Below are 27,805 nucleotides of genomic sequence, written 5' to 3' on the forward strand. Positions count from 1 at the left end.
ATATCTATTACCCCAAAAGGGAAGTCTGTACCCATTAGTGGTTACTCCCTCCTTCCCTCTTCACATCCTGTGCCTAGAAAATCTGTAAAATTTCTTGTTTTATCTTGCTAATTTTTTTATGCGCTGGCTTCTTAGTCCTGCAGCGCCCCAAGCACTTACCCACTGGAGAACCTTGCATACAAGTGATCTTCTGTCTGGGGACTCCTGCTCTTTGTTTCATTGAAGTATCTTAGTGAGTGTGATTGCCGTGCAGTGAACTGCAGGTGGTTACTGTGTGGAATTTGATGTGTTGCAGTATACCCATGAAACCAAGGTCACAGTCGAGGGACTGAACATACCCATAACCTCCAGAAGTTTTCCTTGTGCCTCTTCTGTCCCAAGGCTACCACTGCTTTGCTCTCTATCACTGTGGGTCAGTTCGTGTTCTCTAGAATTTTATAGAAACATAATTGTACAGTTTGTATTCTTTTGGGGGGAATGAGTTTGGCTTCTTCGACTTAGCACAGTTATTTTGAGATTCCTCCAAATTACTGTGTTTATCAATACTTCATTTCTTTTTACTGCTGAGTAGCATGTCACTGTGTGGATTTACCACAACCTGTTCCAACTGAGGGCTATTAAAAATAGAACTCCTAATAATATTCCTGTGCAAATCATTGCATATATGACTTGCCTTTTCATATTCATAACAGTGTCTTGAAGAACAAAAGTTTTTAATTTTGCTTAAGTCCAATTTATTGATTTTTTTTTTCCTCTCATAATTTCTGCTGTGTTTTATTTTAGAAGTCTTTACCAAACTAAAAGGTTACTAAGATCTTCTCCTATGTTTTCTTCTGGAAGTTTTTTTTGTTTTTGTTTTGTCTTTTTGTCTTTTCCAGGTCCACATCTGTGGCATATGGAGGTTCCCAGGCTAGGGGTCAAATCGGAGCTGCAGCTGCCGGCCTATGCCAGAGCCACAGCAATTTGGGATCTGAGCCATGTCTGTGACCTACACCACAGCTCACGGCAATGCCGGGTCCTTAACCCACTGAGCAAGGCCAGAGATCAAACCTGCAACCTCATGGTTCCTAGTGCCATGATGGGAACTCCTGGAAGTTTTATAGTTTTAGTCCTACATTTAGGTCTGTGATCCGTTTTGAATAGTGTAAGGCCAAGGCTCATATTTATTTTGTTTTGTTTTGCTTTCTTTAGGCCAGCACGTGTGGCATATGGAAGTTCCCTGGCCAGGGGTCGAATCACACTTGCAGCTGTCAACAATGCCAGATCCGAGCCTTGTCTTCGACCTACACCACGGATCACGACAATCCAGATCCTTAACCCACTGAGCGAGGCCAGGGGTCGAACCACATCCTCAAGGATGCTAGTTGGATTCCTTTCTGCTGAGCCATACTGAGAATTTTGAGCTTTGTAGTAAGTGTTGAAATCAGGAATGACTTAAGTCTTGCAAGCTTGTTCTTTTGTTTTGTTTTGTTTCTGGCTGCACCTGTGGCATGTGGAAGTTCCCAGGCCAGGGATCAAACCTGTGCTATAGCAGCAATCTGGGCTGCTGCAGCAACAACACCAGATACTCAACCTATTGCACCTCAAGGGAAATTCCTACATTTTTTGACTACTCTGGAAAGATAACCAAACACAGTCTACTAACTTCTAAATTAGGCAAAGATAGTAGGTTCTAAAAATTATATACATGGATGGATGAAAAGCTTATGTATTTGCTTGGAGGCTGAAAATGCAAAATTGCAGAGCCACCATTACATCAACTTTTCAGATGGAACTTTGGACGAGATTGATCATATGTTTGTCTACTAAAAAGATTCAGATTTGCACATGGTTCATTTCGTAGGGATTCTGCACTCATTGATCATTCAGGTAAAGGGATTCTTCTGTACTAGATGTCTAGATGGATGGTATTACCTGGGATCTGGTAAGAATGGATAAAATGAACACACTCTTCTCCTATTAGCTTCTTCTGTCTTCTTGTTTTCTGTATTCTGCTTATATTTGAAAAAATTTGATACGAATGTCTTATTTTTATCTTTTTTTCCATGAAAGTAACTATATTCTTCAAACAAGGGTGGCAGTGTTTTATATTTATGCAATTCAGTTTTCCGTAATATATGCCTTAATACAAGGCAGCTGGATTTTTATCTTTTGCATTCAAAGTTGGCTATGTTACTTATAATTTTTTGTAATTTTATGATGATTTTCTGGAAAATACTAGTGAGTCAGTTGTATAAATCTTCCAAATTTTGGCCCAGATCATTATACATTATCTAAAGTCATACTCATGCTAATATTCTCACTTATTTAAACAAAAACAACACCAAGGATAGTACTGATAGCCTCTTGCTAGTAGATAGATATTTCCCCAGAATTCTATATTTTCACTTCCAAGTTTGAATTTTATCATTGACAACAACTGTTGTCAGTTGTTTTCCTTGAAAGTCTCACTTCCTTCATATTTGAAAAAATGTCTGCCAAATAGCCAACTGTGACAATCAAAATTTGACAATGTTTCAAGTAAAATTAGTGTTGCAAGAAAATAGGAGCTAAATCAGCTTGCAACTCAACTGTCTTGAGTGTTTTTTCCTGAGACAACCATTATACTTTAACATGTAAAATACCACACACAAACTTTCCATTTCATCACGCATATGTGTATTATGTACTCAGGGCCCAGAGTTAATCAAATAATCTGTTTTCATAAGGCCATTCTTAAGTGAAACTCTCACCCCCTATACTGCAAATGGATGGCAGAAAATGACTGCTGGTTTGGTGCCGTTGTCTTTCTTTCTGTCAAGTCCTGGCAGTTTTACCCACCTTTGCGTTTCACCATTAGTGAATTATTTTTATCTTTTGGTTGTCAGTTGAACATGTTGGTGTCACAGTTTCCTCGTGGTGCAGCGGGCTAAGGATCCAGTGCTGTCACTGCAGTGGTTCGTGTTGCTGCTGTGGCACGAGTTTGAGCCCTAGCCTGGGAACTTCCACATACCAAAAAAGAAAACAACAGCAACAGAAAGAAAAGATGTTGGTGTCATTTTTTTTTTAACTCAGTTCTGAAGTTAGGAGTTTTTCACTGTAGAGTAAGAATACTGTATGAATCTTTTGAAATAGGAACACTTGTTACCTTTTACATTGTGGAAATTTGTGAATTTATATATGGTTTTCCTCAAATGAGATACTTTTAGTATTGATATTAGGGACCCTGATGTCTAAACTTTAAACCTTTTGAAAGTCATTTGGCATGGGAGTTCCTGTCATGGCGCAGCAGAAACAAATCCCAGTAGGAACCATGAGGTGGCAGGTTCGATCCCTGGCCTCGCTGAGTGGGTTAATGATCTGGTATTGTCATGAGCTGTGGTATACGTTGCATACTCGGCTCGGATCTGGCATAGGCCAGCAGCTGTAGCTCCAATCAATTAGACACCTAGCCTGGGAACCTCCATATGCTGTGGGTGTGGCCCTAAAAAGCCAAAAAAAAAGGTCATTTTGCAGAACCTTAGGGGAGAAAAAAGCTCTTTCATTAATGAATTGAGGCTTTGTATCAGGTTTTTTTTAAGCTACTTTTATTTTTATGATTTTTATTTTTTCCATTACAGTTGATTTACAGTGTTCCGTCAATTTCTACTATAGAGCAAAGTGACCCAGTCATATGTACATATTTATTATTTTTCTCACATTATCCTCCATTATGTTCTATCACAAGCGACTAGATATGGTTCTCTCTGCTGGCCACCTTTTAAAATTAGTGAATGTGGAGTTCCCGTCATGGCGCAGTGGTTAACGAATCCGACTAGGAACCATGAGGTTGCGGGTTCGGTCCCTGCCCTTGCTCAGTGGGTTAACGATCCGGCATTGCCGTGAGCTGTGGTGCAGGTTGCAGACGCGGCTCGGGTCTGGCGTTGCTGTGGCTCTGGCGTAGGCCAGTGGCTACAGCTCCGATTTGACCCCTAGCCTGGGAACCTCCATATGCCGCGAGAGCGGCCCAAAGAAATAGCAAAAAAAAAAGACAAAAAAAAATAAATAAATTAAAAAATAAAATAAAATTAGTGAATGTTAGCATGTAATTAGAAATATTGTTAGATTCTTAATGCCTCACCTACCAGTGAAGGTAGGACTCCTTTTTAAATATAGTCTGTGTTATGTTCAGACTTAATTGAATTTGTGTATCTTGGTTGTTTTGCTTGAAATGAAGGTCATAGGTAATTGAATATACATTTTTTTCCCACCATAGAAAATACTCTCAGCATTAATAGGATTAGCGCTGGTAAGTTAATAGCAACAGCAGAAACACATAAAACAAACCAAATTTTCTTTATGGCTTCACAGATGTATCTTGTGATTTTTCCAGAGGGAACAAGGTATAATCCAGAACTAACAAAAGTCCTTTCAGCTAGTCAAGCATTTGCTGCTCAAAAAGGTAAGCAAAAAATGAACTATATTTGAAAAAATAATTTTTAAAATAACCTTATAAATTTTTGTTCCTAGAGAAGATTTTTATGTCTTACAAGTGTTGAATGCATGTTTTTATTCCTTGAATTAATGTATTATCTCTCAGGAAATGAAGTTTCTTCTCATTAATTCATATGTATGTTATTTCAGATATCTGAGGTGTTAAATTCAAGTGCTTGCTACAATACATGTTCTAGTACCATGGATTTAGGTAAAATCTATCTAGGTGTGTGATTATGTATGTGGTACCTTTTTCTGCATGTGAGTTCTGTGTGATGGGCAGAGTTTCTGTTCTGTAGGTTGACAGACCTAGATTGGAATCCAAATTCTGACATTTTTTTCAGCCATAAGGTTACTGAGCATCAGTCTTCTCATCTCTTAAAAAAAACATAGTCACCCCCCCCCAAATCTATGGATTCTGCCTCCATGGATTTAGTCAACCACTGACGGAAAGTTTTTTTTTTTTTTAATTTTGAGATGTGTCAAAAAGCAAAACTTGAAGTTACTGTGCTGGCAACTATTTTCATAGCGTTTACATTGTATTTACAACCATTTACAAAGCACTTGCATTGTGATAGTATTTTTTGAGCCTTTAAAATAAAACTTTTGCAAACAACAACAGCAAGCATTTATTGTCTCACTGTCTGTGTGGGTCTGATGTGGTTTAGCTGGCAGCTCCTCGCTCAGGGTCGGCCACAGGCTGCAGTCAAGGTGTCTGCTATAGTCAGATCCTGGTCCCCCCAGGAAAATCCACTTCCCTGCACTCACATAGCTGTCGACAGGCCTGGGGTCCTCGCTGGCTGTTGGCCGCAGGGTCAGTTTCTTGGCACTTGAGCCTCACAGCATGATGACTTGGTTCCCTGGAGCTATGACCAGAAAGGGGCCGAGGAGAGAAAAGGGGGAAGGTCATGACAGCGAGGAAAAAGGGGAAGGGGATGACAGCAAGGACAAAGGGGAAGGTCATGACAGCGAGAGCATAGCATAGTGGTGAGCAGGGCAGAAGTCAATCTTCTCATAGCTTTGCCACATTCTGTTTGTTAGAAACAATTCACTGGGTCGAGCCCACAATCAAGGGCACAAGGGTGTGAATACTAGCAGGTGCAATTATTAAGGACCATTTGTGATATTTACACAAGCAGTTCCATCAAGCTAGAATATGCTAAGAATGAGCAAAGTTCCCTTTAGGTGATACCATTCCCGGATGCAGGTTCAGCAAGGAGGAAGCACTTTGGGTGGGCTGTAAAGTTTCACTGGAAGAGGTGTTGGTTGTGGGGATGGGGGTGGGGGCTGCCTTCCAGTGGGAAAAGATGGCAGAGCATGGACATGGGGAAGGAACCTGTATCAAGGTATTGACTAGTGAGAGCCTCTCTCTTCTCTCAAAAGAACAGTCACTATAAGGGGGAGGCAGACACTAAGGGTGTGCCTGGTTACCAGCAGGGCCTGAGCAAGACTCACCAAGAGCGGCCATTTAAGATACACCTTCTGCTTCACAGCAGTGATCAGATTTCCAAAAATTGTAGAACGCTGTTTTTCAACAACTTTGCTTCTTACAGCCCGTTTATAATGTGTGATGGACTAATTCATTAATTTAAATATATTAAGCAAGACAAAATTAGCCCTGGACATTCTGGCCAAATCACTAGTTATTTGTTGTTTTTAGTAAGTTTGCATGATGGAATGAGTGTAACCCCAGAGTATTGTTTCTGTGAAGAGTCATAGAAATATTGTGTTCTAGCTTTGAAGGACTTCTGATTTCTTTTGTAAAATTTACATGTGTATGTGTGTGTGTATATTCCTATTTAAGTATTGGCATACTTCTTTCCATTGGGTCAAACAAATGTTAATCTGCAAATAGGTTTATTTACTATGTTATATTTATTCAGTAATTTCATTCCAGGTTTTAGGGTCTGTATTAGTCACCTCAGGCTGCCAGAACAAGATACTACAGACTGTGGGGCTTAGGCAGCAGACATTTATCCTCTCACAGCTGGGGAGGCTGGAGGTCCAAGGTCAAGGTGCTGTCAGGGCTGGTTTCTCTGGAGGCCTCCTTCTCTCTGTGTCTTCATGTGGCCTTTCCTCTGTGTGCTCACAGAGAGAGGTCTTGGGTGCCTCTTCCTCTTTTTATGAGAATATCAATCCTATTGGCTTAGACCCCACACTTATGACCTCATTTAACTTGAATTACCTCCCTAAAGGCCTTCTGAGGTTAGGGCTTCAAATAAATTAGTGGGGACTGGCACTTCAGTCCCTTACAGGGCCTTAAATTATTTCTATGTGTAATTACACTTAATACTAATATTTCTTAATTTCTTTTTAAAAACAATTTAGGATGATTATTTACCTTATATGAATATTAACATTATATAAATATTTACTTATATAAATTTAGTAGCTTATTTATAGCTACTAAAATATACATATTTTTAAAAATCCACACTAATTCTGTGATACTAAACAAGTACTTTTAAGTAATTCTTAAAATAGTATAATAATGATATATTCTAGCTTTTTAAATCTGATAATACCCTAGTTACCCGTAATTGACCATTATTAGTCTGTCATTTTTCTGTGAGTTGTAATTCTTTCTCAAAGTTACCAAAAGTGGGGAAAAATGCATAATTTGTCTTAATGGATATAATTTTTAACTGCTAACTGTTCTTTCTTTAAATTCTATAACTGGGAAAACTTGCTATCTATTAGAACTGTATTTTCTTGTGACTATAAAGGTAATTATTTCCCACCAGACACAAAGGAAATTGATTTGTGAACAGTATAGCTAGAAAAAGAGTTTCCTGTTTTCTTTCCTCTTAGGTCACAACTAAATGAGATTACTTGAAAATAAAAACAAATGAACTCATTTTTCCATCTGTTAAGCTAATTTTTCTTCAAGAAAATTGAAATCTAATAGCACTTGTTAGTCTGAGATATGTTTTGCCTCAAAACATTATTAATTTTGTTCCTAAAGTAAACCTTCATTTGAATCTGACCTAATAAACAAATAGAAAAACAAACCAATACCAAGCTTTTAAATTTAGATTTTAAAAATTTGATCTTGTTTACATGTTCAAGTCATTATGATGCTATATATCACTGATAGTGGCATGGCCTGGTTTAAGAGGTAGGAGTGGGTATGGGTGTGTCTGTCTGTCCTAATCTTAAATGTTTCAAGGCCCTGGTTGTCATTATGTCATGGAAGTGTTTGACTTCAAAAAATATTAGCCACAAAATATGTACATTCATCTTTAGAGGAGTTCCTGTTGTGGCAACAGCAGAAACAAATCTGACTAGTATCCATGAGGATGCAGGTTCAATCCCTGGCCTTGTTCAGTGGCTTAAGGATCCAGCGTTGCTGTGAACTGTGGTGTAGGTCACAGAAGAGGCTCAGATCCGAGTTGCTGTAGTTGTGGTGTAGGCCAGCAGCTACAGCTCCGATTTGACTCCAGTGCAGCCCTAAGAAGCAAAAAAACAAAAGAAAACAAAACCAAACAGAAAAAGCTTTTGGGATTGTTATTGAAGGTGTATGTCTGTGTTAGTGTGTCATGAATTCTTAATACTGTCTACCTCAAAGGTTGTCATATTAATGATCTCTGAATTACCTTCTCATTTGAAACTGTTAGTCATTACTTTTAAAAAGACAATTCATATTTCCAAATAAATCAGTCAAGATTTTGTCTAACTAAAACCTCTCCAGGACAAAAATTAAGATTTCAAGAGGTCTGAGATATAGGTAAATTCTTCAAGCAACTATTAAGCAAGTTATATATTGAAGACTGCTCAATTTTATGATACATTTAGGGAAAAGAGAAGTGTATTTTCAGAAATGCTAACATGAAAGTTATCATTTAAGAAAATGATGGTTACATTCAGTAAGGAAAGCTTCAACATAGTATGTAAATACAATAGAATTATATGGTATAGTGGTAATATATAAATGTAAATAAAATAGTATACATATATAAATACAATAGTACTATATAATATAATAATATTAAATAAATATAAAGAAAATAGTATGGTAGGTAAAAATGATCCTTTTCGAAGTTGTGTTCCTAAAATGCTTGTTTTTTTAAAGCAGCCAGTTAGATTATTTTGTATCCAACAAACCTATCTCAGAGTGACTTTCCCTTCTGACTTCCCAGGGCAGTTCATTTGTGGCCAGTTGTTGAGTAATTATTGCTGTGTTGTGTTGTCTGTCAGGTGTCTGTTAATCTTTGTAGTGATTTGTGGAGTGGTGCAGAATGCTACGTGTTCCTAGTAAGGCCACGAATCTCATGGGTCTCGATTACTATTGAGTCAAAGTTCCTAGGTGGTTCAGGATATAAAAAGAGAAGAGAATTATATTGGATAGGTCTGCTCAAACCTTATATTCCTAGTCTAGGTTGTTTTATATGCCATATCTGAAAATGAACAGAAATGAATAAAGGGATAGAGGAAGCTTTTGAGTTATATTTATAGTGATACTCGAGACCTGTTTTTTTCACTTTGTGTATCAACTTCTCCATCAGCATCCAAATTGCAGCTGTCTTTCGTTTCTCAGTCCTTTGGCCTCTTCCTTCCTTTTTCTGTTGTGGCTCCAGCTGGCACTCTGGCCAGGTCACAGCTTTAGGGATGGCACAGCCAGGAGAGCACTCGTAGATCTGGAGGAGCCGAGGGGAAGCCCAGGCTCCTGTCACAACACTACTGTTCAGAGGTTCTGAGGGCTTTGTTTGATCTCTTCGAGGTCATTTCTATACCATTAAAATTTTTTACCAGAAGAAATATTACTGTTTCTTCCTCCTGCCTTTTCACACTCCTTTCAGCTCCCCTTTGTGAATTCCTGATCCGCTCAAGCCTGGTCTAAACTCTGAATCAGTGGTTCTCTAATTGGTGCCTGAAGCAGCAGCAGCAGCACTATCCTGTAAACATTCAGGTACCACTTTCATAATTTAAATTATAATTTCTCATCAGTTATGTGAAGTGTTTCATTTTAACTCATTTTCCGTAGAAGCATTTTAGATGTTTTGCTTTCCAGCAGTTACTAGAAAATTGGAACCTCATGTATCTTAACTTTCTTTCTCCATAGTGGTTTTTTACCACAGCAGCCAGCAGGATGATAGACTTAAACTTTTATAACTCCAGTAGTGGAAGGCAGGAATTTTAGTGACAAACCTAGAGTGGCAAACCACAGACCTAGAATTTTCATGTTATTCGAGCGAGTTATATTATAGAGCATGATTTTTGTAGTTTTAAAACTCTTTAGGATTTGTGGAATTTAGCTTTCATCCTTTAAGTAACACTGGCTATTGTATAAGTTTAAGTGTCCTTTCAAAACATAAAGACAGAGAGTTCTTGTCCTGACCCAGTGGAAACAAATCTGATTAATATCCATGAGGATGCGGTTTCGATCCCTGGCTTCGGTCAGTTGGTTGGGGATCTGAAGTTGCTGTGAGCTGTGGTGTAGGTTGCAGATGCGGCTTGGATACTGAGTTGCTGTGGCTGTGGTGTAGGTGGGCAGCTACAACCCCAATTTGGCCCCTAGCCTGGGAACTTCCATATGCCATAGGTGCGAACCTAAAAAGCCAAAACAAACAAAAAACATAAAAACAGAAGGATTGTTTTTTCTTTGCACACTTCCCTGAATAAAAGTTATTATATCTGAAACATGTAAACAGATTTAAGTGGCAAATGGCAAGCTAATAATATTTGCAATGTATGACGTTTTAATAAACTCATTATAGAAGGAGTTCCTGCTGCTTAGTAAGAAAAAGCCATAAATAAGAAAAATGGCAGAAAGGACATGAATAGGAAATGCATTCGATATAAATGAGCCATGCCTGTGAACAAATGTCCTTTGTCCCTGGTAATCAGAGAAATACAAATTCATTGAGCACTCTGAAACCAGCTTTTGAAAGTCAACCTGGCAAACATTGCTAAAGAAAGTTACTACCCAGTATTGGCCCAGGTTTAGTGGACAAGACAAACTTATCTTTCTCCTGGGAGCTAAAATGTCCTCTTTGTTCCCCATGGGGTGTAACCCATGATTATAGACTTGGTATCTTGAAAGGGGAGATGTGTCCTCTTACAGTTCAGGAAGCCTGAAGGCTGAATGGTCTGAGATCAAGGTGCAGGCATAGCCTGGTTCCATTTGTAGGCTCTCAGGGAAAATCTCTTTTCTTGCACTGGCTCCTGGTGCTGGCTTAATGCTCTGCTTTTACAGTCTTGAAATCGCACTGGGTCCTGCAGAATCTGCAGCCGGTTCTGCCTCTCCCTCCTCCTTGCCCTTCCTTCCTCTGAACCTGTCTATTTAGCTTCACTTGGACCCCTCTTTCCTCAGCCCTCCCCACTGTCGAGGCCTTACCACTCTCCTGTGCCTCCCATCTCCAGGTCCCTGCCCACTCCTGGCCTCGACATGACATTCCTTAGCCCTCTGTAACCTGAGCAATCTGGTTGTTTTCTCCCTTCTGTAGCAATTGGAACATGATAAAAATCTATGCTGATTGCTTTCTGCAGCCAATCTGCACTGTGTGATCTCAGCTGAACCAATAATGCTGTGTTTAGCAATTCTTTATGTTTCTTTTTTTCTCTTTTCTGTTTTTCAGATTTTTCCCTTCACATCTCATAGTTTCTTTGCCTTGAAGAAGTTATGTTTCTCTGTCAGGATTGTATCATACAGTCATACTTTATTTCAAAATCTTAATTCTGTTGCTTCAGTAATTTCTTTTTGCTTCCGTCACCTCCACACACTTCTCTGCTAGGTTTTTCCCCAGTTTACAAATACAGTATAATTCTCACCTAGGGTGTGTGTGTGTGTGTGTGTGTGTGTGTGTGTGTGTGTGTGTGTCTACCCCCTTACAGTCTAATTCTCACGCAGGGTGTCTGTGTGTGTGTGTGTGTCTACCCCCTTACAGTCTAATTCTCACGCAGGGTGTGTGTGTGTATACCCCCTTAAGGATTGCCTGTTTTCTCTCTTTCTCTTTGGTGCTGAAGAAGAAGTCTGGGCCCTTCTCGTTCTCACATGTTCTCCATCCATTCTCATAGTTTAATCCCAATGACACCCAATTTACCAAAGTACTGCATCACCTCTCTTGGTTCTCAGAGTCGTTAGTCATTATTGCCTTTTCATCTCTGCCCTTCAGTATTCTCAGTCACTGCCATTGCTTCAATGATGGTGTCCATATGCAAATGACCCCTAAATGTTAGTACTAGGTAGAAGCTCAGGAGATCTGGAGGTGGAAACAAAGCAAAGCAGTTTCTAAAACAAAGATTGGTCACTGACCAGGAAGGATTCCTCTACTGTTAGGGCTCAAGGGTTTTCCATAGTTCTCTAGAGGCAGGGGTGCAGTGTGATGTCAGTGTGACGGGCGCAAGCTGAGCAGGTGATTGTGGATTCCTATTATCTGACTGTCCGTGTAATGAAATTCTAATTGGTCTCTATAGTATTATTAGGAGATTGGTTTTACAATAATGACCCAAGGTTTGAGGAGACTGAGAGTCCTCTTCTCTGCTGAGAGTTGAAGACAACCTGCTCAGAGATGTAAATTGTCCCCTCTGTGAACTGGATTTAGGATTGTCTAGTGGCTGCTGACCATCTGAGAAAGCCCAGATACTATTTGTTGTAATGGTAAGGGAATCTTGTATTATTCTAAGCCTTGGAAAATTGATAGACTGTGTCTTACTAAGTACATGTGGGAAAGAAGGAGCTGTTTTTGTCACTTCCTGCGTTCATATCTCACTTCACCTGCTCTCTGTACCTCCATTCCAACCACCCTTGAAAACACTGGTCCAGGTAACACTCCGTTGGGCCAGGTGGTTATATCTCAGTTCTGGACCTTTCAGTGTTTCCCAGTGAGCATTGTCTCCTTGCTTCTCCTTGAGACATTTTCTTCTCTGTGCATCTCTGTCACCCCAGTCGCCTTGTGTTTTCTCTTCCTCGTCAACTCTTTCTTTCCAAGAGCCAGAACATTAAAAAAGAATGTTTACAACTGAGTCGCTTTGCTGTACAGAAGAAATTGGCACAACATTGTAAATCAACTAAAGTTTATTTTAAAAAGCTAAGTGATAAAAGCTGGAACGTGCCAGATAGGAACTGGATCTAGACAATGTGCTGTAGTACAGTTCCTGGCGAGAGGACTTTCTCTTTGCTTGGTTTACATACTAGTAACGGCCATTTCTTACTCATCCGCCACAAAGTTGATTTTTCTAAACCTTCACTGTAACTCATTTCTAGGAAAATACTACTTTTCTGTCTTCTTACTAACTTACTTCGATTCTAATAATTCATTGTTCTTACCAAACATCATAGAGTGATTCTGTGGAGCTATCGATTTAATAAAGTTGAATCCAATAGCAAAGAAGGAAGTGTTAACTAATTTAATTGACAAATAAATGTTTCCCAGCTTGATATACTATGTAGATTTCTGTTATAAGTTTGTGAATAAATTAAACTGCTTCTGCCCTAGGGATTTAAGTCAGATCCGTGGTTGTGGGAATCTCTTTCTTTCCCACACGACTCTACATTTTAAGAATTCTTCAGCAGGAAGATCCCAACATACTATAGCTGTTCTTTCTTATGCGGCTAATTTTCCCTCGAGAGAGGCAGTAGAAAATCCAAGTCAGTTTTTTTCCTAGTCTGTTTCCATGTCACTTCTTCAGGGCTACCCTTCTCTGTTAAATCGTCAGTAAATATTCTAATCTAGGAAAGGGGGGCAGTAGGAGATAGGAAGTAGAAAGAACAAATTCTTAGTACTAGCAGGAGCACAAATAAATATGTGATTAATTATTCTCTATACATTGCAATATTTTCTCACTTAAAGAAGCTTCTGAAAGTGTGTGGGGATATGTGTGTGTGTGTGTGTGTGTGTGTGTGTATATATACCCAAGAGAATTGAAACTGTATGTTTACACCAAAACTTGTTCATATGCAGCATCGATACACAGTTTGTGTGAATGTTCATAGCAGCACTGTTCGTAAGAACCAGAGGGAGGAGAGAACCAGTGTCTGTCAGCTAGTTGGCCAGTTAACAAAATGTGGTATAGCCATACAGTGGACCATTACTCAGCCATAAAAGCTGAGGAAGTACTGATGTGTGCTGCCACATGGAAGAACCTCGAAAACACGATGCTAAATGAAAGAAGCCAAACACAAAAGTCCATGTGCTGTGATTTCATTTATGTGAAATGTCTATAATTGGGGAATCTCTGAAAGTAGACCCATGGTCGCAGGGGCAGGGGTGTGTGTGGAAGATGGTGTGCAGTGTCTGCAAAGGGTGAGGGTGTCTTTGGAGTGATGAAAATGGTCTGGAGTTTGATAGTGGTCATGAGTGAATAAACTAAAACTCATTGAATTGTCTGCTCTCCAGGGTGAATTCTATGGTATATGAACCAGATTCCAAATTTTTAAAAAGTTTACCAAGAAACTAGATTCTTCAGTTACCCTAGAAGTTTCAGGCCAGAATTTTGTGTTACATGGACCACCTCAGTCATGAGTTCAAGTATTGAACACAGTGGGGGTCATTTAGGTCATCCCACCCTATCAATCTTTGGACAGAAGTAGAACAGAAAGAATCACAGAGTTGGAGTCAGAAATAGGAATTGTGCTCCTGAATCTTTAGTGACCACAGGTAAGATGCTACCACCTTTATTCTGTTGCCAGAAAGGAGGATCATATGTTTGCTCTTGTCAAAGTTTTCCAAATCAAAGGGTTTCTGAGAGGCCATGAGCTTCTTGAGGGTGGATTCTCTAACAGGTTTTCATTGGTGTCTTGTATGTGTAGATGTTTCATATATGTGTATTGAATGTTGATTTAAATTGAGAAAGTCACATAAGTGCAGTTTAAACTTTCTTAACGTCCTATAGATATGAGATTATTGCATCAATGCATTCTGGTCTGTCTATTAGTGGAAACTTAAAGTCAATTTAGAAGTTATGTTCTATTGCAGAGGTGTTTTCCAACTAATTTATGACCGCACTGAATCAATTTCTTTTCTAGGCCTTCCAGTATTAAAACACGTGCTAACACCAAGAATAAAGGCAACCCATGTTGCTTTTGATTCTATGAAGAGTTATTTAGATGCAGTTTACGATGTTACAGTGGCTTTCGAAGGGACCATGGATGATAAAGGGCAGAGGAAAGAAGCACCATCCATGGTTGGTAAGTTTGTTTTCAAGTAATTCATAGATATTTACCAATGTCTGATTTATTTTAAAAAATAGTTTAATGTACTCTATTTCATTTACTTGATGTGTCTTCCAAGTATATATACTTCATGCATTTTTCATGTATTTTTTTATAAATCTATAACAGATTAACTCTCATTAGTCCTGCTAAGTTTGGTACTGGTTAGCTGTCACAGTCCTGACTTTCCCATTATCATTAACTTGGCCTCTTTCAACCTAAGGTTCACACATAAAAATGGGAAGCTACATGGATCACATTTAGGAGTGAGGAGAGAGTGCTGACCAAGCAAAACCAAGGTGTGCACGCTGGTCAGTGTTCATCTTTGTGTGTATTTTTCATATAGTGTTTGTGAAATCTGGTATCATTGCGAGAAAGAAGTTAAAGGTGACTTTCCTTTTTTAAACGTGCTGGGTATCAGGGATCTTTGAGCAGTTGTTTATGTGTATGTCAGAGTAATAAGACAAAACAATTGTAAGTGAGCAGAATATTCTAGTTATACATAGCCAAGGACACTCTGGATTGTCAGAGGAGCTTGGACATGGGAGTGGCCACAGGGCAGCGTGTGGAGGTGCCGCCCCCTTTCAGAGAACCCATTGTCCTGGACTCCGTATTTCACCTTATCCTCTGTTGGATGTGGAACAAACATGCTTGTCAGAGTGCTTCTGTCAGCGGATCTCGAAGGCCACTGTTCAGAACATGCTCAGAGGGCGGGGAGAGCAGCTCCCTCAGCAGGAAGTTGGGGAGGGAGGACAGGTGGCTGAGGCACAAAGGGGTGAATGGTATAAAATTGGTCATGGTGGGAGGAAGTGAGTGCCTGCTCTCTTGATTGCCTCTAACACAGTAAACACAAAGCGAAAGCCTGCTTTTTCATTTTAAAAGTAAATTTTATATATATATATATATATATATAAATATAAAATATATTAAATTAGTATATATATTTTTAGTGTGTGTGTATACATATATATATATATCTCAAACAGTTTAAAAATCGAACTATATAAAGTGTACAGTGAAACAGCTTGCTTTCCACCCTGTCCGCTTCTACCTGGTCCCCTTCCCAGAGTGACCACTTTTCTTCATTTCTTGTGTGTCATGCCTACAAATTTAATTTACTCCACTGTCCCTCCCTCTTGTAGAAGAGGCGGCATAGAATGCTTTTTTTCCATTTTAACCATTGAAAGAGCCACTGACCTCATTTTGCATTTGAATACAGACATGCATTTAGTTACTCAGCAATATTTATAGTTACTCAAACATTGTTGGAAAAATAAGATTAAATGCTTTTATTGTTTATGAAAACCAGATATAATTCCCATGATGACCTTTTAAAGTGCTGCTCTTGTCGTGTCACTATCCTGGTCATAAGAACTCATTGGCTTGGCAGTGTCCATAGGATAAACACCTGTGTCTTAGCCATCCAGCCTGGGACTCTGCATTCTGGCCCTGACCTCCTCCCTCACGCTGCTCCTTCCTGCTCTGTGCTACCCGTGGAACGGGTTTACCTATTGTTGCTGAAATCCTCCTGGCCCCATGTGGGTTCTGAAACGGAGGCAGTGTTAGGCCAGGCTGCTTTCCCCTTCCTTGTCCTCTTCCAACTCTGCAGCTTTGTCCCCTATGTGCTTTCTAGCTCACAAAACTTCTCTGGCTTTTGCACACATTGCATAGTTAGCACCTGACATGTGGCAACCCTGTCTCCTCCCAGTTAGATTGGAAGGGCTTTGGTGGCAGACCATCATAGGTGGTGTGACCTGACCACCCAGCACTTGTTCCACTGCTAACTAATGGTGACTTTGAGTATTCATTACCAATGTCTGATTCCGAAAATGTTGGCTTTTCTAAGTCACACTCAGAAGCCATATAGAAAACAAAATGTATCATTTCCATCAAGTAAGAATAAATATTTCTTCAAGAAAAAAAGACGCCAGAGTAAAACAAAAAGACTGAAGACAAATGAAACTTAAATCTTCGAAAGAAGGCTAATTTCCTTAATGTACAAAGTGTTCCTATAAATTGATATGATCAGTAACTCAGTAGAAAAATGGTAAAGGGTAAGAACAGACAGTTCATAGAAAAAAATTGTTCAACCTCGTTTGTAATTAGAAAAATTCAAATTGAAGCGTACAGTGAGATACCATTTTTTACTATCGGGTTGGCAGAAATCACAATTAATAGGATAGAGAACAGGCCCTGTGCTTGAGACTAAAGTATGACAGGGACTTTATACTTTGCTGTAGGTGTACAATACAGTCAGTCTCAGGACACGCTGTCAGACAGTATCCATCAAAGTTACAAAAGCATTTACACCCCCACGGCTGAGACTTTATTCTACAACACATTTCTGCAGGTACGGGACATCTGCTGTGTGTTGTGAATTGAGGGCTATAGCTTGAAAAACTCCTCTCATTATTATATAACTTGATTAATGTTTTGCTCTATTTAGTTCAGTATAGAGATTCCCTTTAAACTTAAATGATAAGTTGGGTTAGGTATAAAATTCCATTGCTTGGAATATTGTAGGTACCTCGTGGTCAAATTTAATTAGTATTAAATATTATCTCCATACTTATTGGGCTGTCAGTTAATATTCATATTTTATAGCCCAATTTAAAAAACACTTCTTTCTATGAAGTTGCTAGATTGTTCCTTTATAGGCCATAGGCAGGTGTTTCTCAGAGCACTGTAGGAGGATTTTCCCATCAGAATTCCTCATGGCTGACCGTGTGGGTCTTAGCCCACTGCAGGCTGCTGGCAGGCCTGTCCCGAGGTGGCAGCTGTGGGCTGAGGGCTCTGTGGGGCCTCTCTTGGTGCAGAATGTTGGAGCTGGGCCTTAGGAGGCCTCACGGGAGAGGCAGCACTTTCTGCCTGAGGCCTTCCCACTGCATGGTTGGTTTCATTGGAAGGTAGGTATGGCTCGAAGCCCCCCCTGGTCCTCTCGTGAGTCATCAGGTCTTTTCAGTGGAGTCGGTGCTTCCAAGGACAGTGGCCATTGGGCAGAGGTGAGACAGGGTGGTTTGACTGTAATTGATGTATACATCCTGCTTCTGAAGTGGGAGGGATACCATAAGAAATCATGAGCTTCAGGACACAATTGATATTCTATCTAAGCATTTCATATGAATCTAAGTGGCTTTTTCTATTAATATTTTCTTATATGAAAATGACACATACTTGGAATGGAAACTACAGGTAACTCACAAAAGGAAAAAACTCCACAAATTCACCTGTCCAGATCCAACCCCACTTAACAGTTGTGATGTTTTCCTCACAACTTTCTTTTTTATGATGTCTATATGTTGGAGTATGTGCCTTTATGTATTTTAAAAATGCGATTACATATGTGTACCTTCATATCCTGCTTTTTTTGCTTAATGATGTGTCATGAACATCTGTACATGTTAGTATATGTACATATATGTAATTTTTGTAAAAGGCTACATAGTGTTTGTTCATCAGTGTGAATATAAACCAATATATCTACCCAGTTTTCTGTTGCATTTAGGCCATGTTATTCCTTTTTTTTTTTTCCAAGAGAGGGCTCGGTGTGTGGAGGCTCACTGCTCAGCACACAGATGTCCTGTGCCCTGCCTTTCTTGCCGGGCTTCCCAGGCATAGGGTACCCGAGACTTCCCCAGAGACTAGACCTTGTGACATGTGTGAACGCCTGGAAGACTTTCTCTGTCACCCTAGCAGATCAATATACTCTAGGGACCTGCTGGAAAAGTTACAGTTAGAAGAAAATTACACCTGCATTAGAATACTTGGTGCTAAATATTATGGGATAATTTTTGCTCATGCCGTAATATGCCCCAACTAAAATAGTTTTTACTAATGTGGGTACAAGAACTTTATCAAATGTTGAGGAAACATTGATGTCATTGCCCTTGTGGGAGAAGATCCTGAATGCCATTTAGAGCTGCTCTGGTGCTTGCATGGTCTGTATGTGGATGCCTGATCACATCCTGAATGCCATTTAGAGCTGCTCTGGGCCTGAGCTCCTTCACCCACACAAGGAGGTGAGAGTACTTGCCTGAGTAGATGCGGAAAGGTCCAATGAAAAGATGGATGTGAAAGTGTGTTGTTAATACTAAAGTACTGTGTAAATTTTAGGTGGAAAAAAACCTAAAAGCACCCAAGCGAATTTCAGGGTCCTTTTCTCAGTGCTGCCTCCCTCAGCTGCCTCTTACTAGAGGCCTTGCTGATGTATTCTAAACGCTTTCATTCCCAAGCATTCGAAGTGCCGTTGGTTTCATTTCCTTATAGACTCTGTATCTGCGCAACAGGACTTGAAATATCAAGGATGAATGCAGTGGCAATTAGATGACTCCTTAATGAGTGGAAATGTTGAGGGGCAGATGTAGACAATTAAGTGAAGGTGGGAAAGTTGGTATTGGCATCTGTGTTTTTATCTATGAGAAAAAAATAGTCCTGTGCAGCTAACACACCTGCCATTGCTAACACACCACGCCGTGTGCAAGGTCCTGCCCTGTGTGCTCGAAACATCCTCCCAGCAACCTCTCAGAAGGGACAAATGCTGCCCCTCTCTTGTACAGACTCAGAACAGCACAGAGGCTAACAGATCTGCCCGGGTTGACAAGGGATCAAAAGCCAGGCCTCTTGACTCACTGTCTGTGCTCTTAACTGAAATACAACTCTGCCTCAAAAAGCACTTCTGAAGCAGTTCTTTGATTTAAATGAAAATGGAACTAGAGGAAATTAAGACTAAAATACTTTAAAAGTAAAATCTTCCCTATTGCAGTGTTTTTGCATATTTATCATCAAAGCCAATTCACTCCTCAATGTATATAAAAATTAAGATAATTTTTGATGATGGAAATGCAGCATGCTGCTAAGGCTTGACACCCTCTCAGTGGAGAAGAGCAGTGTAGCAAGTACTTAGCAAAATGGGATGTGGGTCCAAAGAGTGGAGACTTCTTTAAGGGTTAGCTTAGTCTTCCTCAGATTGCAGCACAGTCACTGATTACTAGAACATGTCTTTGAACACATTTTACCTTGAGATAAAGGTAAAATGCATGGGTATAAAAAGGTACCACAGAGGTAAAAGGGTGGGCATGCAGGTAGGAGGTCTCAGCCCCCTATTTGCATTCTCCCCACCACCACACACCAAACATGGTCTTCTCTTAAGTCTCTTAGGACTATTTCCTTGTTTTCCAGAAATTTAAATATGTTAATATGCTCATGTCTGCAGAAAGCCATCTACATCAAAGGGAATTTCCAGGCTCACAGTTCTTTCTTACCTTAGAATAAATCCTGACCTTACCCCTTTGTGCCACCCAGACTGAAAAAAGGACTGTCTGCTTTTCTCAAGTTAGCATGTTTTAGGAATTATACTTATTTAAGGGCTCATGACTGTTCCACAAAAAGAAATTTGGTTCCTGAACCAATTAGAATTTGTTAAAATACGCAAGGATCAGAAAAGCAAGGAGGACCAGTGGGTAGAAACCACCAGCAAGTCATAGAGGAGGAGAGGGGAGCCCTCTGGCTGCAGAGTCATGGCTGGAGGCCCTTGGCCAGCTCAGCACAAAAGATGAAGGGGTTACATGCCTCTGTGCCCATAGTGCTCTGCCAGGCACCCCCCACCCTGTCCTTGAGGGCTCACTGCCCCAGGGGAGCAGTAGTGACAACTCGTGACAAGTACTAGGCTTGGGAACGGGGGACTGATGGTCCCATGAAGGTGACTGGTGGGCCTGATCGGTTGGCATCTGGGAATCCCTTCAGTGCAGGGGGCACGTATTTCTAGTAGAGTCCAGGTTCCCTCCTGGGCTGCCTGAAGAACTCAAGGTTGTTGTATGAAAAGTAACATTTGGTGCTGTGGATTTAACTACTGACCTCGTAATTGTGAGGACTTCAGAATTATACTGCTTTAGCTTGAAACCCTAAACTGCCAGTTTATAATCTTTATTTTCTTCTAATTTTTTTGACTAAAAAAAAAAATCTCTATTTCGTCATCATTTTTAAACTTTTCTTTACCTCCTTTTCATTGTTATGTAACTGTGAGTTTCAAAATAATAAAAATGAAATATTTTTGTTTCTTGTTAGAATTTCTCTGCAAAGAATGTCCAAAAATTCATATTCACCTTGATCGTATAGAGAAAAAAGATGTCCCAGAAGAGCAAGTATATATGAAAAGATGGCTTCATGAACGTTTTGAAATAAAAGATAAGTGAGTGGCAATAGTTCCAGCACTTCAAAAACTTTGGTTTTCAACTAAATCCCTGTACAGTGTAAAATGAACGTAAAGTCTTATTCTCTTAAGAATGCTTTCTGTAAACTCTAGTCAAATTGCATTCAATACCTCAGTGTTCATGTTTTAGACTTGACTGTGGTAAATCACTGTGAAAGGCTTAGTATGGGAGGCTGGCCATTGTTAGTACCACGTTTCAAGAATTTGTATAGGTAGGAAATTTTTTTAAAAAATAGACACACAGGAGTTCCCGTCATGGCACAGTAGTTAACAAATCCGACTAGAAACCATGAGGTTGAGGGTTCGGTCCCTGGCCTTGCTCAGTGGGTTAAGGATCTGGCGTTGCCATGAGCTGTGGTGTAGGTTGCAGACATGGCTCGGATCCTTTGTTGCCGTGGCTCTGGCGTAGGCCGGCGGCTACAGCTCCAATTAGACCCCTAGCCTGGGAACCTCCATATGCCGAGGGAGCAGCCCTAGAAAAGGCAAAAAGACAAAAAAAAGAGAGAGAGACACACAAAAAGCTTCCTACTGTCTGCTCTCCCCGCGTAGGTGGTGGGGGGTGCACCAGCTGAGGACAGGCTGTTGCAGGGAAGATGGGGCTGCAGGGTGAGGGCTGGGGCCCCCATGTATTGACACTATGTGTTTGTAGGAAGAGGAGGGGGCAGTTGGCATTTTCATGACTAAAATGCTTTTTTGCTGTTAGTATTTTGGGGCCCAGACAGTTTCTGAGGTTGACCTTGTGTTTCTCCTGCTAATAACGTGACTTTGGAGCAAGTGCCATGTTGACCCATGCCTAGAGTTACCTGTGAGAAGGTTTGTGGCTGCACCCATGGTATATGGAAGTTCCCTGGCCACCGATTGAACTGGTGCCACAGCAGTGACCCCGGCCACAGCAGCAGCAATGCCAGATCCTTAACCTGATGAGCCATCAGAAAATCCAAAACCATCTGTTTTTAAACATTAGACATAATATAATTCATATCCACTAATCATAGAACATAGTAAAGATATTTTTAAGGCCTAGAGACTCCCATTAAATCAAGTCCCTGGGTGTTTCCATATAAGGACCTATATAACTTCTCCAGCATACAAGAGGCACCCAATAGGTATTTGTTGAATTAAAATAGTAAAATGAATCAAGCTGAAAGTTAAAACTTTTTTTTTCCCCCATTCTGGCCATAGATTGCTTATAGAATTCTATGATTCACCGGATCCAGAAAGAAGAAACAAATTTCCTGGAGAAAGTGTTAGTTCTAAACTAAGTCTCAAGAAGACCTTACCATCATTCTTGATCTTAAGTGGTTTGACTGCTGGTATGCTTATGACTGAGGCTGGAAGGAAACTGTATGTAAAAACGTGGGTTTACGGAACCTTAATTGGCTGCTTGTGGGTTAGCATTAAAGCATAAACAAGTAGCCTTCTCCAAGGGCAGTGGGATGTGCTACCTTGTTATTTTTGGTGGCTGCACCTTACACCTGATTGTTCCTGAAATTAATATGAGGTGTAAATAAAGCCTTGTTGATTGGACATTGGATAAAATAGAATTTCTGACTAAAGGCGACATGCAGTTGGTCTTGGGGAAACATAAACAGTTTTTCAACTTTAGTACAGAAGCTGCTGGAAAAGGAAAAGATAAACCAAGTTTATGTTATACTTGGCATTTCCTATAAACTGATGTCAACCTCAGAAGATCATTAGGATTGTATAATTTGTTATTGTCTTGTAATTCAGATAGCTGTATTCATAAACATTAATTTGCAGTATATTGCACTGTATTTGTTATTTTCAGTTTTTTTACAACTTGACTGGTCCAAACTCTTTATCACTCAAGTATTTAGTATCTTGCAGTTGTGTAATATTTTGCTTTCTGCTTAATTTCTCCAAGTCAGTGACAGAAATTACAGTTACATATCAAGAAGGACATGAGGGGAGGGCCCAGAAGTGTTTGTGGGGAAAAGCTCTTGCTAGCGTGTGCTTTTATTGTATTGTGTTCTTAGCTGATTCCACTTTATATTTGCAAAATAATTAACATTTCTAATATTTATTGAAACAGCTTAATTTGCACACCCTGTACTCTATACAAAAGAATAAATAAGGTATAAAATATGAGAATTAAGTTTAAGTTAAAATTGTGACCCTGGTTCACTGTAGCAGAACTTAAAATTGCTCAGCTTTTTGAAGATTTAAGCTAAGCTTCTACTACTTCACCACGTTTGTGCCATAAGTACTTCAAAACCTTAAGGTTTCCTGTTCTTTTTTATATCAAAATAATCAGTGTGAACCTTTGTCAGACCAGAGTCCACAGATATTTGAGATGATGGAAGCTTCTCAAACATCTGATTTGATTTACTAGCATGTGCCTTTTGCCTGTTACTTTTGGGTTTGACAAAATATTTAACTCCAAAATCCTCTTTCCTGTCATCATGGTCAATTTCCACTGTTTTTGAGTTCTTTTCCTTCAAATCGCTGGCAGTGGTGCCCTGGGGGCTGGCCTGATGGCTCCACTGTGTAGCCGGCCAGCCTCTGCCTGGTCGCAGCCTTGAACCATCCATGCTCTTAGGAGCCAGCTCACCATCTTCGGCAAAGGCACTTTGCATTCGTATTAGGTCAGGAAATCAGCTTCCTTGAGCCAGTGAAATACAGACTTTATCCATCCGGACGGAGTGATCTCACTTCATAAGTATGAACAAGGCCACACAATCTGTTTCACCTCAAAAGAAGAGCTGTGTTTTAGGAACCAAATCCCACACTTTCAGTCCTAGAGCAATAGAGGCCCTGGAAAAGGACCTTTTAAAAGTGTTGTGATCCTGCTCTATTTTTATGTTACAATTCAAACTTACATAACATTTCTGCTTATCGGTAATGGATTTTTGCTGCAGAATTGTATCAGTGTCCCAGATGAAACACACCAATTAAATCATCATAACAAGATGGAAATAATAATTAAAGGAAATTTTACCTGATTTTCCAGAACCAGAGTAAACCATTTCAAGCAACCCCTCTGAAGAGCTGGGTAATATCAGTTGGGGTGTGTGTGTGTGTGTGCGCGCGCGCACGCGCGCATGCACACACATTCCCACAGGATACAATTGGCCTAATTTTCAATGGGGTGCAGGTAAAACTTTTGAGACGTGTTCTCATGCCAAATTGTTGTTTTCTCCTACTTATTAAAGTGCAATTTAGATCAGTTCCATGTCTTATTAGTTATTTTAACAGTCCTAAAGTTGGAGCCTACTTCTAATTAGATCAAAATAATGTAAGTTGTATAACTTACTTTGAATGTCATGGGTATGTTCTACATTTAAGTTTTAAGAAGCAGTAGTACCGTGGGAATTATGTTGATTATATGTGATTTGAAGAAGTCAAAATGAACTGCGTTAAGATCATTTGAACATCATGCTTCTTATAACTATCCTTGTATTCTTTTCACGAGGTCTATAAAATATTTGTTTAAAAGTGTTTTTTTTGTATCAAAATACTTGGACAAGTAGAAGCTTCTTTTTAACATGTATTGATATGACTTGAATTATTATTTTCTAGAATTAAGAGCCCTATATCTACCTGTAAATCTTTTTGCATAATATCAGTTAAGCTTTTGTTTCTGTTATTCTTGATTTACAGCTTAGTTATCCCTTGGTTTTTCTTTCAAAGGAAGCAATCAATGTGCATGCTTTTATGTTTTTCACAAGAGGGTGTGTTTGGATGAAAGTAAAAGAAAAAAATAAAATCTTTCATTGTCTCTAATGTCTGTGCTATTTAACATTTCATGACCCCAAAATTTACCAACAGTCCCCTATTACATAGAATAGGCTTCATGGTTCACCCTGCATTCCAAGTATATAAAACTACAATAGTTTTTCTTCAATATTGAGCAAGTGTTTTAAGAAGTACATGAAAACCTTCAAAAGTGTGAAGCAATGTATTAGTTTTTCTATTTAAACTCATCTGTATATAAACTCATCCGTGTCAGATGCCTCTAATTATCCCCAGTGGTGAGTAAAGTGTGACTGAATAATCTTCACCTCACACATACTAGTGATTTCTTGTATATGTTTCATTTCCATGTGATTTTTTTTTTCATTTAGAGTGGTACCGATTTTCCTTTATATCCAGATTACATAAACCTCTTGCTTTGTAATATTACATGGTTTATACTTACATTCACCGAATAGATTTATGTCAGTAAATTGATTTAAATAAATTGACCATTGCCCCTTTCTTCTAACCTGTCTCCCAGCTAAAGTGGGGGCCACCACCCAGCTCTTGGTGGGCAAGGATCCCAGACCATTGAGTGGGCGCCATCTAGTGGTGAACAGAGAAATGACTGGCTGCTTGAGGCTGAGGCTGTGCCTGGACAGAAGGACTGGGCCCGAATCCAGATATTTAATGTGATGAATTTAAATAGGAAGATTCCACGAGGAAAAACCACAGCAGTAACAGTAAGACATCCCGTAACACGAAGGGAAGGGATGCTGTAGCTGCCCTGCAGCCAGACCCAGGTCTTGGGTTCTTTCCTAGGCCCTGGCTTGCTCCCAGGGTGATTTGGTAGGTTATGCACCTTGCTTCTCACCTGCTTCCCAACTTTAAGAGGACAGGCCTGAACTTCTCCATCCGCTCTGCCTTCTGTAGGAGAATAGCTCCCCAGCGCTTACAGCTGGTATTAGTCACCCCTGTGTGAAATAAAATTCAGATTTTATGGCAATGCAAGAAAAACAACAAAGTCTTCTCTGCCCTTTGGCCTCCTCGCAGTGTGGTGTATCTGCATTATGCATCCACCAAACCTCCCCATCGGCAGAAATGCTGAAACTGAGCAGGGACCTGTGGGGCTCCTGGGCACACAAGCATTTCTGTGTCCCCCATTTCTTGTTTGGGGGAATGGGCTTCAGAATTCCATGAATTTACCTGAGTTCCAAAAAAGCTCAAACAGTTGCTAATCAGGGAAGGGAGGGGATGCAGAGACCAGGGAGGAGAAGTCAAGAGACAATAGTGCAGCCTGGGGGCAGGGTCCTGGTCCCTCCTCAAGGAATATAGATAATGTCTTTGAATTCTTCAACCCCCAACAAATGGAAGATGTTAATGAAGTGGTCTTAATTCCAGAAAGAAGGATCACCACCTTTGAAAAACACTGAAAACTTGCTGTTTACACTGATCTTTATCTGCAGCCCTATTTTTCTCCCCCAAACTATAAAAACCATCTTCCAGTCTCTTCCAAGAGGGGCATAGTCTTCAGGGTCTTAGCCTGCTGTGACCCTCCTTTGCCTGGCAAAGCAATAAAGCTATTTTTTTTTTTTCTCCTTCACCCAAAACTTTGTCTCTGTGTTTCTATTCTATACCAGTGAGCAGAGGCTGGGTTTTAGCAACAATACCTGCTCAGCCATGAAGAGCAATGTCCTCCCAGCATCAATAAGACCACTCCTTAAAGATAAACTTTCTTCTTGATCTTATAAGGCACTTCAGGGCATTTAGATCTGGATTGTGTAAACTGTCAATAATTTTTGTCATTTGATGATAAGCAGACCTGTCCTCCAAAACCTACACAACCATGCCTTGACTTTGAAAGGGCAAGACAGTTCTGGGAGCTTTCTAAAATGCTCTTCCCAGTTTATAATCCTTAAATCTGGCTTGAATAAAATTTTCCATTTCTTTCTTAGATTGACTGGTAAATTTTCTATTGACATCTGCCTCATGGTGTAGGGAAAGATGGGCTGAGTGACCCCTGGGGCCTGGTCCTTAAATGGCCTATCCTCCAGAAGCTGAGTTGGTAGGTCTGAGAGGAGCTCAGGACACTTTTTAAATGACCTGTCAGGTGATTCTGGCACAGGAGGTGTTTGGATGTAATAATGAGGCCCGTATGAAACCGAAAATACCTCTGACTCGAACCCAGCCAGAAGCCAGATTAGAAATTGAACCTATGGCTTTTTAGTTAGAATCACTCACTTGGAGTCTGGACTCACTGAGGTTCAAATTCTTTGTGTCTCAGTGCAGAAGAAATTCAGCAAGAGACAGAGTGATAGGCAAGAAATAGATTTATTAAGATAGGACACTTGTGAGAGATACAAGCAGGCAGGCAAGGAGGCTTTGCCTCTATGACTAAGTGGGTCACATTTTTATAATCCAAAGAAAGTGAGGAAGGGGAAAAGCCTCTTTCTTACTCATTCCTTGATTATATGTCAGGCTTACATCACTAGCTCTTCCTTGGTATCTGGTAAGAGAGTATCTGATCCTATGAGGTCAAACTAAGACTATATAGCAGTTATTCAAATCAGAAGAAGGCTGGTAACATCTGCTAAAATATGTTGATTTATCTCAGGTTTCCATATAATGAGGGTCTCCTAATTTGGAAAGTCATCTTTCCCTTGAACTCCTGTCCTTGGTTCTAAGGATCATTATCTTGCAGAACTTGAGTGCAGGCCTCATTGTATCTTTCACTTAATGACCTGAGGCATATCTCTTACTTTTAGTTATGGTTTTATATTTAAGTAAGCCTGCTTCATTCCGAGATGTCCTAATGGCTTTTTTGAGTGATTATTATCTTCCAGTGGGCTCCCAAATTTCCCTAAGTTTCCTTCTCTAGCCATGGTCCCCTACTGGGACGTCTACAACTACCTGTGTCACTGTCCAACTCCATCCCTATCGTGTGGAGGAGGGGAGAGGGCACAGATGGTAAATGCTGGTGATGGATGATAACCTGTGTGCCGCTGACCTCACACTGGGCCCGGGCCTCCCACTTTCATAGTCTCACACCCTGTAACTTAAGGCTGGCTTTTCCAGCTAGGATACAATGCTGCCTTTGGGTGACTGAGGGCTTCCTTCTCTTAGGAAGAGCCTAGGTGTTGCTGGACTATGGGTGGAGGCCACACTGATGTGGGCTGGAGAGGCTGGTTCTCCCTCTCTGCAAAATACCTAGAAATAGAGATTTCTGCTTTCTCTTCGGACACCAGGGGAAAGATATCCACTGTAAGCCTAAAGCAAGAGGACAGTTTCCAAGAGTT

At 40.1% G+C, this 27,805-nt stretch overlaps 1 protein-coding gene across 2 annotated transcripts in view; it reads left to right on the forward strand.

Annotated features, from left to right (window-relative positions):
- AGPAT5 (1-acylglycerol-3-phosphate O-acyltransferase 5) overlaps positions 1 to 24,552 on the forward strand; it is a 52,170-nt gene extending 27,618 nt beyond the window's left edge. For both annotated transcript variants that reach the window (XM_047772252.1, XM_047772251.1), the window contains exons 5-8: positions 4,330 to 4,420; positions 14,420 to 14,581; positions 20,669 to 20,792; positions 21,996 to 24,552. In XM_047772252.1, coding sequence (XP_047628208.1) covers positions 4,330 to 4,420; positions 14,420 to 14,581; positions 20,669 to 20,792; positions 21,996 to 22,221 — 603 coding nt within the window. In that variant the 3' untranslated portion in view covers positions 22,222 to 24,552. The remainder of the gene's footprint in view (positions 1 to 4,329; positions 4,421 to 14,419; positions 14,582 to 20,668; positions 20,793 to 21,995) is intronic.
- The last annotated feature ends 3,253 nt before the right edge of the window (positions 24,553 to 27,805 follow it).

The sequence above is a fragment of the Phacochoerus africanus genome, chromosome 3 (genome assembly GCF_016906955.1).
Source record: "Phacochoerus africanus isolate WHEZ1 chromosome 3, ROS_Pafr_v1, whole genome shotgun sequence".
Lineage (NCBI taxonomy): Eukaryota > Metazoa > Chordata > Mammalia > Artiodactyla > Suidae > Phacochoerus > Phacochoerus africanus.